Source organism: Cibotium barometz, chromosome 10 (assembly GCF_041138505.1).
Source record: "Cibotium barometz isolate CiBa-2024 chromosome 10, ASM4113850v1, whole genome shotgun sequence".
Lineage (NCBI taxonomy): Eukaryota > Viridiplantae > Streptophyta > Polypodiopsida > Cyatheales > Cibotiaceae > Cibotium > Cibotium barometz.
The window spans coordinates 30,461,678-30,477,885 of NC_141055.1; the positions used below are offsets into that span (position 1 = coordinate 30,461,678).

At 42.1% G+C, this 16,208-nt stretch overlaps 1 protein-coding gene across 2 annotated transcripts; it reads left to right on the forward strand.

The window, feature by feature from the left end:
• Positions 1-1,389: 1,389 nt before the first annotated feature.
• On the forward strand, positions 1,390-13,079 carry LOC147634771 (uncharacterized). 2 transcript variants are annotated; one of them, XM_086803957.1, is made up of 3 exons: positions 1,526-2,436; positions 3,239-3,288; positions 8,503-13,079. In XM_086803957.1, the coding sequence occupies exon 3, from the start codon at positions 8,537-8,539 to the stop codon at positions 12,785-12,787; it is 4,251 nt and encodes a 1,416-aa protein (XP_086660083.1). In that variant the 5' UTR covers positions 1,526-2,436; positions 3,239-3,288; positions 8,503-8,536; the 3' UTR covers positions 12,788-13,079. The 2 variants fall into 2 exon arrangements, with proteins under 2 accessions (XP_086660082.1, XP_086660083.1); XM_086803956.1 differs by lacking the exon at positions 3,239-3,288 and having other exon boundaries at positions 1,390-2,436.
• Positions 13,080-16,208: the final 3,129 nt, after the last annotated feature.

The window sequence follows — 16,208 nt, forward strand, 5'->3', positions numbered from 1 at the left end:
ATTTTTTAGCATTGTGAAAAGGTCAGAGAGAGCACTAGTCCAATGATCAAGCTCTACATTAAATTCTTTATTTCAAACCTTGCATCGGACTCTCTGTCATTCATATAGTGGAAGCTTTATTAAAAGCCTTAATACCTTACTCATACAAGTCACATGTTTCTACAATATGTGACTCGTGTGGGTATTTTTATATACATTTATGTGGCCACTAAAATTAGCGTGAAATAAAGGTTTTAAGAATATTTATTTTATGGTGGAATAAAGAACACATGCATACATGTATAAAACTTATTGAGCATTGTACATCTCTTAATGAGAAAGACACCATGTTTTATTTCAAGAAAAAGGTGAGATGAAATGTGACAACTATGGTACGTAAAGAGAATGGAGCATGTGATCACATTGAACAAAAAACCACCATGGAAGTAGGTGCAAAAGGTTCCATTGAAGGATAAAGGAAGCTATTACACGCAATGCATTACACTCAAAGATGTGGTGCAAGTGAATGAACTCTGATGCTCAATAGGTAGTTAAAAGGTAGATGGTTTAGAGCAATACCAAGGGTGGTGAGGAGAGAGTGAAAATTCAGTGGGTAAAACATCTTGAAGCAAAAGTGAGGGGCAATACTGTAAACAAGTGGAAAATAGGCTAGGGCGTGTAGCAGGTATCACAGTTAGTGTGTTTGAGTGAAGTTTATCATAAGAGTAAGTAAGATGTGGTAGCAATTATGTGGCATTCTTAGTGCTAGTGATAAAAATTAGGTGGCATTCTTAGAACTAGTGATAAAAATTAGGTGGCATTCTTAGCATTAAGGTTTAGGGTTATTGTTTGGGTAAGCACATTTGGTGTAACAATTAGGCATGGCTATTGTGCAAATAAGCAACATTTATTCTCTATAAATCGAGTAGATATCCCACTTGGTAGGTGTTAATCGCAATTCTCAAGGTTAGTGGGAAATATGGACTTGTAAGCATAGATGAATCTTTAAACAAGCATAGATGAAGCTTTAAACAAGGTCAAATGTATCCTCCATTGTGGAAGGTGCTCAAGGATGACGAGAATGGTGGAGCACTGCCTCACGTTGGACTTAGGCGACTTGCCTTCCATGTAATACCTCTGCAAGTTTGATGCAAGTCTTGTTATGAGATGAGTTGTGCCAAAAATAGAATGACTTACTATTGCGCTCAGCCTTGAGTTGCATTGCCATCATAGTAGAGTATATATGGGATGTTGTAGTGAGAGGCAGGGATGGGTTGTCGAGGATGGTCTTACATGGTGCCGCATGCTCTGGAAGTAGGGGACTTGCCTTTTTCATTTGATATTTTTTAAGAGTCTTGTGATAAGTTGTGCCAAATACTTGAATGAGTAGGGAGACTAAAAGATTTCTATGGGGCTTTTGCCTTTGCATCAAAGTAGCGTGTGAAGGCTAGGCACCGTTACGCGTTTAGGAGCGAGTATGGTGGTCTTAAAAGCGGACAGCGGCTAGTGGTGGTATAACTGTCCCAGTTCAGGCAGCGCCACAGTTACGCGTTTAGGAGCCAGTATGGTGGCGCTTTCCAGCTTCTTGTCTGAAGCCCACCCATCTCCTTCACCGTCTTTAGCAGCCCTAATCAGAGGAGGCCTCTCTCTCCTTCTCTTCCCCTTCTTAGCACTTCCATTGAATGCCCTCAAACAAAAGTTTGACTTTGGTGCACTGCCAAGAAGAAACCCTAGGGCACTGCTGCTCCCCTGCAGAAAGGGAACCCTTGGATACTGCTGTTTTTGAGTCAAGTAAACTGTGAAACCTTAGCATACTGGCCTTTCTGCAACAAGGGGTCAGTAAAACCCTAGCAGTTTCCCTCACACCTTAGCCAAAAGCATCCTTGCAGCTTGGCAAGGGGAAGTTCTACAACGGTTTCTGCAGTGAGAGAAAAGGGAAACCCGTAGAGTGCCTTCAATAGAAGAAGAAGGGACCTTCAGAGAATTGCTCCCAAACCCCAGCACACTACTCTAAGGCTTACTTCGAAACGAGAAACCCTATTATGTTGCAGTTTCTGCATGGGGGGGGGGGGTGGATCCTAAAAGATTGGTAAAGGGAAACTCTGCAGTTTTTCTGCAACAAAGGAAACCCTAGCATACCCTAACCGGGATCAAGGTAAACCGGCGCCGAAGAGGCAGAAAAGCTTTTCTTAAGGCTGTAGCATTTCTCTGTGCTTTCTTCAGCCATGGCCTAGCAGCAGAGAAGAAAATTCCTCTCGGGTATTATGGGAGAAGGATAACACCAGAAGTTGCGAGGTTTCTCTTTTGTGGATGATTTGCACTTATGCAGCACCGGTATGAAGTCCCACGGGTTCATGATAGTGAGCGCTGCGAAGTCCTTAAGAAAATTATCTGCTGCAAAACATCACCCATGGTGGACAGCATCCAGAATGCGGTGCAGCACGCAGGCCCTTTAAGGTGGGTGAAGCAATTTGTGCTTATTTCACTTAATTGAAGTTTGATGTGTCTCCCTGTCTAACTACTGTCAGTGGTCATAGTTCATGTGCTTTCTCTTTGAGAGAATGAAAGATGATGCTAAGATTATAGATGGATGCTAAGGCGAACACTTCAATTTTGTGCTTGGTGTCCTCTTTGCCTAGATATGTGCATCATTGCACTAATAGGGGTTCTACGGAGATTGGTTTCTTTCAATTGGCCATATATTAGCACAGGAGAGGGGTAAGGCATCGCGGAGAGACCGGGCCATTTGATGGCATCAGCAAGTGAGAGCAAGGATTGGTTTGTCTTATGGGGTGAGCCAAAGTCTGTTAGTTAGCTACCCGGGCTACTGGGACGTTGGGTCCGGTTGTGGTATTCAGTCAAGCATCCTTGTCACCCAGGGATGGTTAGCTATAAATAGCAGGGGCAGCAGAGAGCTAGCTTGAAGTTGTTCCTATGTTGTTTCTATAAAGCAGGAATCCCTTTGAGACCCTTAAGGCGTTGGGGAGTGGAGAAGTGCTGTACTTGCTGGATTTTACGTCTTGTAGATGAGCATATTTAGGTTGCTTGACAGTAAGAGCAAGTATTGTCGCTAGCATAGGAAGGGTATCTAAGTTTCGATTCATAAGGTTGTTGAATGACATGCTGTGATGATCATATTCATGATTACGGCCTGTGAAGTTTGTTTTATTGCCAAGCATTTTAATTTTTGAGTTTGCACATTTATCTTGTTGTTTTCCATCTAAGAGCTTGTTAAGGGGAGCTTCACTACTGTCTCCAGACTGATGATGCTCCCAAGCAATGTACGCAGGAGAAAGAGAGAGCGACCAGGTAGAAGTACCCACTTCTTTCTTCACAAGGAGCGGATGGACATTTTTATGTAAAGTGTAGCTTTTAATGTCATTTCAACAATTAAGGCATTTGTTGTGATCGGGTGAGGTGTCAGGGTTGAATCCAGTGGGCTCCATATTCATGTTTGCAATGAAATGTGTTCACTATTATTATTATTTTCCTCTAAGTTTCATAACTGTTTTTCCGGCTGCAAATTTTGTGTTTTTTTTGGGGGGTTGCTATCTGCACTATGCAAAAAAAAACCTTAAAACCACAGGGCACACATTGCCCTATGCAAGTACCTGCAAGTGCAATGCCTCTTGTGAAAACCCACCTATGAGGCTTGTGGACGGCGTTGGCATTGCTTCTATGGTGCAGGCGAGATCCCATCATTTGGCCGGAGGCCTTCTTTCAATAATCGCTTTACATTGGGCCACCACATTTTGTTGCAGGAGCTAGATGACTCTTGGGCTGCTGTCACCTATTGGCAGGCCCAAGACCCTCCCCTTGATTTTTGGCATCAACTTTGGGAGAGTGTTTAGTGGGCGGCCTCAGAAGATTCTCCTCTTCCTTTGGCTACTTGCTGACAAGAGCCTGGTGTTGGGCACATGCTTAGCCATCGTAGGCTGGCCATCTTCATGAAGTTGTTATGGCAGCCTATAGGAATCATAGTGCCATTGTCTTTGGTTCTTGCTCTTCAGCTAACACCCTTTCGGATCTGAGCCGTCCTTATCTCCTTGGTCGTAAAATTGTGGGTAGAGCCGTTGTCAAACAAAAACTGCCACTCAATGACTGCCTATAGATCCCTCAACTTGGAGGAGATCATGTGGATCAAGGCATATTTATTTATTTGAACCTTGGTAACGATTATTATCAAGATGATGAATTTCAATAGATGAGATCAAAGGGTTGCCTTGTAGTTCTGTTATGTGTATTGAGGTCTTACCACCCAAGGACTTTCTCTTTGGACAATTCTGTTGATGATGGCTGGGATGGTTGCACTACAAGCATAGGTTGTCCTTTTGTGCCTTCGCCAATGCCTCATTGGTCGGTTGCACGGGTTTCCTCTTGCTTCTTTTTTGAGCGCTTCTTGGGATTGCTTTGTGATTGACCTCTTTGTGACGTTTCAGTATATTACCGCGTCTTGTCCTTTGAAGGGTTTTGGTTCTTGCAAGAAGTACATGCATGCTCACCACTTCCACTTTTGATAACAAGGGTATTGTCAAAGTTCTTTGCATAGTGGTAGACCTCATCCAGTGAAGTAATCTGGTTACTGAGAACCGCATTCTGGTATTCAGGTGGAAGACCAAAAAGATACAGCATATTCACCAACACTTGAGGTTCCTCCATAGATTTGCAGCGGTTCGCTAAATCCTTGAATTCTTGGGTATAGGTGTTAGGGCTATTCTTCCCCATCTCAAGTTTTATACAACTTCCGAAAGTTGTCTAATTTGTTTGTAGAAACAAAAGCTGCTTTGACCACAAGCTGAAAATCAGCCCACTTTGTTGGCTCTACATGGAGATCTTTCCACCAAGGGAATGTTTTATTCTCTAGCATGATCTGTATTTGTCTGATACGCTATTTGTTAGTCTATCTATTCAAATCAAAGAAAACATTCCCAAGCCAACTATCTATGTAAAGCTCCTCATGCCCTTCCTACTCTCCCCAGAAGCGATCCGGGTTGAAAGAACCTTGCATGAGGAGTTTACTAGCTGCAGCTTGGGAAACTTGGGAGCGTCTCTTCTGTAATTGTTTTTGCAAATCAATGATGGTGGAATATAGAGTATTCCCAAGAGATGAAAGGGATTCTGGAGGTGAAGGCTGTCCAAGAGGTAGAGGAGGTTGTTGCTTGAAGCCCATATATTACTGACGTTGGCTGGGAATATTGAAAAAAAGCGGCGAAAAAGTTAGGTTTCTTTATCACCACATTGCTCATGATTGATTGCTTCATAGAATGATCTCGTCAATTTTGGCCTGAATCACCATTCTTGTATCAAGATTAGGGGTTTTTCTATGAAGGTTGAAATTCTTCATTCTCTTAATCATGGATTAACTTCTTTAATGAGCCATTAAGCCAAATGATCTTGGACATTGTGTTTACAGACTCTCTTTTGAAGTGGATGCATTTCTTGAGGCCTTTCAAGAATTGAATCATGATTTGGGAGATCCTCATGGCCATTAATCTTGTTCCTTTATCATAATCTTTGCTCAATAGCCATTAATGTTCCATGAAGCCAAGATTTTGAATCATTTGATCTTATGCATTTATTCTTGCATATTTGGGGCATTTCTTCAATAATTCAAGATTACCTTCATTTCTTTCATCAATTGCCTAATCAAGCTTAATGAAAATCAATGCATGGCTTTCTCTCATTCATTGGATCAAAGACATGAGTTCTTCATCACATTGAGCATGCATTTGATCTTGAGTTTGCATAATTGGTTTTGAGAGATTGGCCATAGCATTTGGGGATTATGCAAGGCAATGCTTGAAGTTGTATATTGGAAGATATTCTTTTGGAGCTCACCTTTGCAAGCCTCACCATCGACATTAAAATGTTGTATTGACATGGATTGTGTTGGCATGCAATAATAAGTGCCTATGGTATAAGTGGACTCTCACATATTCTATTGCAAGCTCATAGTTGTATACAAATTTCAATTCAAAAGGCTTGTAGAATCTAGTATGTTGAGAGGGTACCTTTGGCATAGGTGAAGAGGCGGAAGGGGAGCATGGTTTGAATCTGTCTATCCGTGAGTGCCTTGGAAAGGTGGATAGATGGAGGATTAGGTACATGGTGTGAAGACTTGGCTCGGTCCTTGCCATTGGCTCATAAACTTTGGTAAGGAGGCGAGAAGACTTGATCGGGAGATCAACAAGTAGCGTCTCATTGACATCCGTCAATAATATTGGCATGGTTTGTAAATTGGCAATGAATGGACAAAGAAATGCAATTTTCTCATAGTTTCCATAGTGAGGTTTTGATGCAAATACAAAGGGGACTATGGTAAAATTTTCTCAAAATCGGGAAGGTTTGATCGCTTGGGTGTTGATGGTTTGTAACAAAGTGTGGTCTCATATAAATAATGGGTCCAAGGCCAATAGACCATGCCCATAGATAATATTAATGATAGTGTGAAAAGGGTGATCATGTATATATACCAAAATAAGCCATAATTGGGGCTAATCACTTGAATATGAGAAATTACTCTTTTTTTCTCTCTAAACTTAGGCTAATCTTTCTAATCTAGACTAATCCAAGATTAATTCAAGCTAATTCTAAGATAATCTAGATGTTGCTTTCTTTCATTTTGAGAAGGGTTTGGTTCAGCTAAGCTCTTTGCCATATTGTTCACCCATACTCTTGGTTCAAAAGAAGGATGGATCTTTTCATATGTGTGTGGATTATAGAACTTTGAATAAGCTCACCATCAAGAATCGGTTTCTGATCCCACACATAGACGACATTCTTACCAAGTTAGATGGATCAATATATTTTAGCCAAATTGATCTCAAGAGTGGGCATCATAAGTGCGTGTGGTGCCTGAGGATGTACATATAACCGCTTTCAAGACAACAATTGGGCTTTATGAGTATCTTGTTATGCTTTCGGTCTTAGAATGCCTTAGCTACATTCAATAGAGTGCGGATGGATTCTTCAAAGATTGATGCAATTTGGAATTGGCCTGAATTGAGATCGGTGCATGAGATCCGTAGTTTTCTTGGGCTATGCTCTTACTACTAGAGATTCATTCGGCACTTTGCATAGATTGCTTCTCCTTTGCATGACTTGACAAGAAAGAAGCCTAGATTTAAATGGATTGATGTTGAGATGTGTGCATTTCTCAAATTAGCAGGTGCAACTACACATGGTTCAGTGTTGATCATTCTTGATTTACAAAAGCCATTCAGTGGAATGTGATGTTGCACTTTGCATGGATTGCTTTTTCTTTGCATGACTTGACAAGAAAGAAGCCTAGATTTAAATGGATTGATGTTGAGATGTGTGCATTTCTCAAATTAGTAGGTGCAACTACACATGGTTCAGTGTTGATCATTCTGGATTTACAAAAGCCATTCAGTGTGGAATGTGATGCATTTGGAAATTGCATAGTTGTCGTCCTAAATCAAGAGGGACATGCTGTGGCTTACGAGAGCTGTAGATTGCATGATGCAGAGCTCTATCTTGGCATTTATGAGAAAGAGCTCTTGGTTTTAATTCCTGCACTAACCGCCCATGTTCACACATAGCACTACAATCTGTAAGATGCCTTCAATGGTGGCTTGCAAGTACAAAATTTTTCCAATTCGTGGCCTTTTCGAGTTTTCCATGACTCTCTTCTTGCTATAACATGCATGGGCGCTCTTTTTTATTAATGTCCAGCCCAAAATGTGTGAAACTCATTACTCATGGGGACCCCAATTTATAAAATGTCCTACCTTTATTATAATGATTTTCAATCCCTTTAAAAACGAAGGTGCGCATGTAATAACTTGTCTTCTCACATTGTAAATGTGTGGAGAGACGAATAAGAGTGTCTTTCCATGCCATAACCTTTCCCAAATCCTTGGGGCTCATCGGGCATGCTGAAGCTTCGAATGCCTAGATCTTGTCCAATGTTTTATTCCAGGTGCCATGAGCAGGTTCCGGGCTTTTAGCTCTTCTACTGGGATAATCCTCCATTCCCAAAGCTTTGTACACCCATAAATATTTAGGTGTCCAGGAGTCCACTAGAGCCTTTTCAGATATGATAGCACTGGGAAATGTTAGGTTAGTGACATTTCCTAATGAACAAGATAGGCGCTGCAAATGGTGACAATGGTGAAAGCCGAAAAAGGTCTCCAACTTTTCGTCATATCTGCTGAAATTTAGATTCCAGTGGAAATTAAAAAATGGAAACTTAGATTCTAAACATGGAAACAGAACAGGGAATGAAATGGGGATGGAGAAGCAGAGAAAGATGTGTGGCATGTCAATAAAGGTGCCTGTGCAGTATTCTTGATGGTGTGCAAATACATTAATCTGGTTATATGGAGGAGGTTAAGGCTTTGTTCCTGCAATGCTATCGATGAAAGTTCTGCAAGCTTCTAGTGGTCGCTAAATAGGTTTTATTTGCCTTCTTAATCTGTCTTAGTCGTACATTTGGTGGATTTATTTGAATAGCCATCTCATACACATGATTGTGGTTTCCTTTTTTTTTTTTTCAAACAGGAAATGCTAGATTGGTCAGAGTATACAGCACAAGATGCAGGCAGTAGTGCAAGCAGGAGGTTCTTTGCAGAGAGCCTCAAGTATCATCACTTCATCACAGCAGTGCAAGGCTGATATGTCTGAAAGCAAGGGCAAAAAGAGGGAAAGGACAGATCAAATTCAGGACCCATGCAAGCGAGAAAGATTGACGAAGGTGGAGGAGACTGATTGTGGACCTTTGAAACGAGATGGCAGTGTGAAGCTCGAGGAATTTGTTAATAAGGATGGAGGTCTTACAAGTGTGCTAGTGGTAGATCTTTTACAATTAATGCTTCAGGAGCAGAATGATGGTGCAAAAAATTCAGGTGATGCAATCTCACGGCGAACCCTTCTTGCAGGCATTATTGCTGCCACAGAAGATGAGGATTATCTCACACGCTTTGTGCAGCTTGGTGGTTTACCAGTTCTAGATGACTGGCTGCAAGACGCTCACAAGGGAAGGCTTGGAGATGGTGAATGTCCTAAGGACAGAGGTAAAGGGCTGGATGAGCTCACACTAAGTCTACTCAAAGTACTAGATAAGTTGCCAGTTGACTTGGATGCATTGAAAGGTTGTTCGGTAGGGAAGTCAGTGAGAAATTTACGAAGCCACAGGAATCTGGAAATTCAAAAGAAGGCTAGAAAGCTTGTAGATATGTGGAAGAAACGTGTGGATGCTGAGATGAAATCCTCTGGTGAGTCCAATCCTCTGTCAAGCAAGCAACTTGACGAGGCTTTTGGAGTTAAAGGTTGTCCTGCTGTTGATGGCGGGCTTGAAAAAACCAGCACAGGGGTGAAGCCCACTACAAAAACCTCACCTTCAGGGGATCTAAAGTGTAGCTCTTTAAGTGTTTGTGGATCCAAAGAGGCTTCAACTCAGATCTCCAATACAGTCTCCAAAGACAGTTCCATGAAACCTAATGCAAATGCGGGAAATGAGGTTCCACTAATAGCTGCAAAAGAAGAGAAGAGCAGTAGCTCCAGTCAATCACCGAATAGCCAGTCATGGTGTAGCGTATCAATAAAAGGGGCTGGATTATGTAAAGAAGAGGTCAAGGCCTCATCTGCGATCACAACTGGCAGTCAAAGTACCACCACTACACTGCAGAGCCATAACACCCTAGGAAAAGGTCACTCAACAACTTCCTCAGCAGGAACTATGAAAGGTGTTGCTGGCGGGAAACAGCCAGTATGGAATACGATTTTGGGAATTGAAAAGGTGGCAGCGCCATTGGTGACAGAGAAGGGCACAAACGATAATTTGCGGTCTGATAGCTTGAGCAATCATAGGATCATTGTTAGGCTTCCTAATCCAGTACAAAGTCGTGCTAGTAGGGGTGATGTAGGGATTCCAGCTAGTCAAGGCTCTTCACCAGGTCTCACAGAGAGGCAGGATCCTGTTGATGCAAAAAGTAAGATATTCTGTGCTCCCTCAGCTAATCAATCTTCAAGTGTAAGTGTAGACCGAAAAACTGGCAATGGCAATTGCAGTGGTGCGAAGTCTTCTATTGATTGTAGTGAGGAGAAAGAGAGGCCTTGCTTCATCAGAGTAGAGAACAATGACTGCTTATCTTCAGATGCTGAACAAAGGCCTGATCATGCTGGCAAAACTATGGCACCAGCAGCCAGCTTACAGGTTAGGAGGGTTTTGGAGAAAGGGGTAGGCTCTAGTGACATGAGTTTAGAACTTCATAATCTCGACTCTAATGAAGGTGGCATAGATTTACTGGCAGGTGTAGCTGCATGTGAAGGTTCTGAAGCCGAAAAGGGTGTCATTGGGGAAGGGAATTGCATGGCTAAGGATTTCATCAGAGAGCCTCTAAAACATGGAAAGCACGTACATGAAGATCATGGAAGCGATATCAAAGCAGCAGCAGTATCTGCAGGCGATTCAAAAGAGCAATCAGGTGTTTCAACATCACCACAGAGTCTAGAAGAAAGGAGAGAGGATGCCTTTGACTCTACTTCAGTCTCTTCTGAAAGCTCCTCTTTGAAGGATCCGAATTGTGCTGGAATAAGGAGAGTGGAAGCTTTTGGTAGTCAAGATGGATGTGGTGGTGACTGCTCAGTAGTCAGAAGGGAGTCTACCAATGAGGACAAGGGTAGCGCTCCAAGGTTGCTGGCTGATGCCCATTCTTTGTTAAGAGAATGTCAAACTGGCACTACGTCTGTCGCTGCACCAGGTTTGGATAATGTCAACTGCCTTGAAGAAGGGCTCGAGGATGCAAAAAGGGCCAGTATCAACAGTCCAAAATGTCTGGGTTCAGATGGATGTGTTGCCAAGGGTGGGGATTCTGTCTGCGGATATTATGAGGAAGATGCTCTTGAAGTGGCATGGCAGGTTGCTAAGGAAGTTGAGCAAGAGGTGGAGGGACACAACAAGCCTGAGGGCCAAGATGCCGGCCCAATGGAACCTAGACACGACAGTCCTGTAAGCCCCCGGGTCTCCTTTGGTGCGGATGCTCTCAAGGCAAAAGGTTCTGACCAAGACAGAGTTCACCATTGTGCTTCTGATAACAGTCAGGAGACTGTTACAGAGAAAAGGGAAGAGACAGAAGCAGACAAAATGCCCTCAGTCGGGGATGTTCAAAAGGTGGAGCAGGCTCCTTACTCTCTTAACAGCACAGAGAAGTCAAGAACTTTGTTTGAATCAGTGCATGGCTCTGTTGTTGATGATAGGGGCATCAGAGAAGCAGAGGAATCGGTGGCTTTGAAAGAAAATAAACAGTGTTCTCCTCCAGTAGGCCAAGATAATCACATGGACACACTAGTCTGTCATGTTCAAAATGCTGAAGCATCATTACCATCTCAAGCAGCTGCATTGGCATCTGCTGGCGATGATGGAAATGGTAGAAGCAGCAATGCCTGTGGCAGACCAGTGTTTGATTTAAATGAAGGGTTTTTTGCTGATGATGTTTGCCATGATAATGCCCCACCATCAAGTGGCCCTGTAGTTAATTCACACGTTATTCCTGACTCCCTAGTCTGTCCTCCTGCATTGCCAAGTGCTCTGGCAGCACCTATTGCTGTGGTTGCTGTCGCAAAAGGAGGCTTCATCCCACCATCTAAATTTCTCAGGAGTAACGCAGATTTAGGCTGGAAAGGCTCAGCAGCTACAAGTGCTTTCCGACCTGCAGAACCTCGCCGTGCAACTGAACCACCTGCTGATTCTAATGGCACAGAAGCAGCAGCTGATGCTACTGGGCGAACTGGGAAGTGTAACAGGAATTGGGATATAGATTTAAATTTAGCAGATGAGAGAGTGATGGAAGACACCTGTGTGGCTTCTAGTCTTTCCTCACTTAATCCTCTGATTGTGAATACCACCACCTGTCAGGCCCAGAGAGGCTCTTCAATCGAGGCCTCTAGTGCAGGGCTACCTGTAAATAATAGCCTCCCAGCATCTAGGCCAGAGCTCGACTTAAACAGGGTAGATGAGAGCGAAGAGAGCATGGTTCCTCTCTCTGACTTGAGAGGTGCTGCTATTCGCACAATTCGGGACTTCGATTTGAATGACGGACCTGGAGTGGAAGAATCTATTAGGGAAGAGCCTCCTCAATTTAGCCACCATGAAGATCTTGAGAGTAAGGCACCTGTTGTTCCTGAGATGAGTTCCAATGCAGAGTTTGCAAATGTTGTGCCTTGGTATTCTGTTGCAAATCCCTTGCATACCATGGTAGCATTTTCTGCAAGCAGGTCAGAATCAGCATACCCTGTCCCAGCAGCTCCAACTACCAGAAACTTAGCTAGCATGAGCCATACACTGGGAACTTTTAACGGTGATTTATATCCCACAGGTGCCTTGTCAACGGCTGGTTCTTATTCCACAACCATGCCAGCTATGTTTCCACATACTGGCTTTCCATTTGGATCAGGTTTTCCATTCACATCAGCCTCATACAACATGAGTACCACACCCTACATAACTTCAACGAGTTCACCTTTTTTTGCAACTGGACCATCTCAGCTAGTGAGTGCAGGGTCAGTTGTTTCACCATATGGAAGGCCTTATCTCAAGGGGGCCATAGAGGTTCCTGTGGCAGAGACCAGCGCTTCTTGGTCAAGGCCCAGTCTTGACTTAAATGCTGGCCCAGATTCAGCTGACCGCAATTCCAGAGAGGAAGGACTTAGAATGCAGCAGGTGCCATCTCCTGGTCAGCTTTCGTTTCAACAAGCAGGACCCTCACCTGGACTGTCAAAGAGAAAAGAACCTGAAGGTGGGTTTGATCCATTCAGATCTGGCTTTAAGCAGACGATGTGGCGGTAGCTATCGTTAAGGTCACATTTGGCTGATGCTCATACATTTTAATCTAAAGTGCTGAAGCGGGATCACACAGTTAGGGGCTGGGGCGGAAGTTTCATTTATTTTACGAGGTTTTCTTTTGAATTCAAGAGATCTACCTTTTGGAGCTCTGTCTGAATTGCATATTTGCTCCTTGTTCAGAAATGCGTTGTGGCCATTGTAGTGTACAATGTAAATTCCTTAATTTGCTCACTGTATTTCAGGTACTGGCATGTATATTCACTCTAAAAGCTAATTTACCTCACCTCCACTGGCAGCTTGAATAGTCATGGTGAGAGCGTTTTGAGACGTGTGTAATGGTATGAGATCAGTGAGCTTGCATTCTATTCTATGTGGTAATTTATTTTTGTTTTCATGGGTGTCTTTTGAGTCTGAAGTATCAGGGAATGGCACGTGGAGTGCAATTCTCGGATGCCAGTTTGTATCCCAGCTGCCCCCTTACCTTGAACGGTTCACATGCATTTGTGTGGAGTTTGTCTGCTGAAGTAAGAGCTGGAAGCTTTGATCATGCAGCTTTTGGGTTTTCTTGCGTTGCATGCCTTATCATGTGTGTAATTTGGGGTGCCCACATCTAGCAATGTGTGCTGAAAGCAGACAGGTTGGTAACAGCGAACAAGATCCATCATATGCTAGCTTGGTACATGATTATTCTATTTTTGAATGGAAATTATAAGTTCCCAACTGTGGATGGTAAATGTAGGGGCACCACCTAGCAAGATCACATGCACATTGGGAGCTCATAACACCTTTGATGGACGGGGGTTTTTTACATCAGTGGTGTGAGCAACTATGGGCCTCTTGTCTGTCTGCAATAAGGTGGCTGTGGGTAGATAACGCAGGTGTTAAGTCTTTTCACATTTGAAGGTGGCATTGACATTGTATTCACTTGTCATGTTCAAGAAATGAATCAGTAGCGATGCATTTTTTTGAGAATGTTGCTCTTTGATAAATATTTTTAGGGTGCAAGAAGAGACCAATACTCTTCCAAAGCCTTTCCCCACTGCATACGCAAAAAACGAACCCTGCTGTGACCGCCTGTTCGATCAATGGCTTACAATCAAGTTTCTCAATGGGTTTACCTTTATAATTAACAATTTTGAAATTAGCATCATGATGTGGTTTTACATATTATTATAGATTGAAAGTAGTTACAAATGTGCCAAAAAAGTAGTCAAAATTTTGGTGATAGAAATACTTTTGATTTGGTTTAGGCACCTCACTTAAGACTTTTGTTAAATGCTCTCTAGATTTTAGTCAAATTTTCATTCACACCAATAAGACATGCCAAATGTAAATTTAAAAATATAGAATGACGTAAATGTTGCCCGCCTAGTTGCCTAACAACCCTCTTAGAACGTCATGAATATAGAAGACAAAAATGAATATGATATGATATTGACTAAAAAGCCTTGACCTTGAAAAATGGCCTCATAACAAGGTCTTACTAAACAAGCCCAAAAAACCCACCAAGGAATTCTCCAAGTAGTGTGAAATTTTGATGCATATCAAGAAGGTGGTCATGGTTTAATATTGTGTCGTAGGTGAAAAGTTGTTTCACTGGTGCAAAAAGCACAGTTGTGAAAAGGTGTTTTAATACCTTAGAAAACCTTCATGATGAGGGAAATGGTGTTTCATATTCGAAGAAAATCTTCATCAGCAACACCATTTCACTCATCATGAAAGTTTTCCACTTGGACAAAGAACAAAAGACTCCATGGCACAAAACCCTACCATTAACTTTGACATGATCACTTGATGTCACAAAACCCTACCATTAACGTGGACAAAGAACAAAACACCATCATAAGTGGAAGAAAAGCCAAACCTCTTAACAATATATCTAGAAATACTCTCGTCATGGGGATTCATAGAAGTTTGTGTAACATTTCTTGGCCACATGGTCAATGGAGTGGACAAATTTGAGAAGCTCTACATGTTCGAAGGCCATAATTTCTACATTAGATATATCTTGTGTTGCATCAATAATGTAGCTGATTGGTATGTGGACTTGGAAGTAGTCTCAAGGGAGAGGAAGAAGTCAAAAGGCTCAAATTACCTAGATTTTGGGACTAACCAAATCTTTAGCTCACAAACACAAGGAGAAAAGTGGCAAGGCCCAAGGTTACATCCCAAGAGTGCACAATATGATTAGTAAATGTCCTACTAATGAGAAGCCTATAGAAAGTCACTCAAATTGGTTCTTAATAGTGGTACTCAAAAACAATTTGAGAAAAGCCCCAAATTTTGTTGGGGTAGAAGCTATAATTAGGTCAACTTTTGTTGGAGTGGAGACGAAGGTAGTAACACACACATAGAGACATCAAGTAAGCAAAGACAAAGGTAGTAACACACACACACACACAAATACATCAAGTAAACAAAGATAGAGAGAAGCACAACACTCAAAAGTAAATTGATGAGAAACTAATGAAGTGACATGATAAGGTCACTTACACATACTCAAGTGTGTACAGATAGGAAAAAAAACCTCTTACTAACGGAAAGAGTGGCCCAGTCCATTATTAGCCTACGTCCACACAATCACTACCATATAAATGGCTATAAATCTCCCTTGTAGTGATAATGTGAACATATATAAGGATCATATGGATAATAATCCCTAAAAGGCAATAAGCCTAAAGATTTGTGAAAAACTTTAAACTTCTCTTTGTGAGAAAGCCTTCGTGCTTTGTGTGAACATAAAACAATGGCTTCCTCAATAATAGATAATGTACTCATGCTATAAAGTGAAGATGGATGTGGAGGACTACTGTGTCCAACACCAAGATTTGCCAAAAGGCATTGAGCCATACACACTCCCAGTACTTAGCTTCATAATTCACAGTGGCTTCTTGCTAAGCCATGATATACATGAATCACCAAGATAAAAGAAAACCACTAGTATGACACTCATATCTGGCCCCATCGGAATCATTAAAAGCATGCAGCTAAATATCACCCCCCTTAGCATAGAATAGCCCAAGGGATTGAGTGCCTTGTAAGTATCAAAATATTTACGTGACAACTTGCCAATGCTTACTTCCTGGATTGTGCATAAACCTACTCAACTAGGAAACCCTAAACCGAATGTCTGGCTTTATATAAGATTTGCCAAAAGGCATTGAGCCATACACACTCCTAGTACTTAGCTTCATAATTCACAGTGGCTTCTTGCTGAGCCATGATATACAGGAATCACCAAGATAAAAGAAAACCACTAGTATGACACTCATATCTAGCCCCATCGGAATCATTAAAAGCATGCAGCTAAATATCACCCCCCCTTAGCATAGAATAGCCCAAGGGATTGAGTGCCTTGTAAGTATCAAAATATTTACGTGACAACTTGCCAATGCTTACTTTGACTGCAACATCACAATACCAT

Excerpts from the sequence above, each read along its gene's own strand:
- LOC147634771 (XM_086803956.1), top strand. The coding sequence starts at position 8,537 with ATGCAGGCAGTAGTGCAAGCAGGAGGTTCTTTGCAGAGAGCCTCAAGT.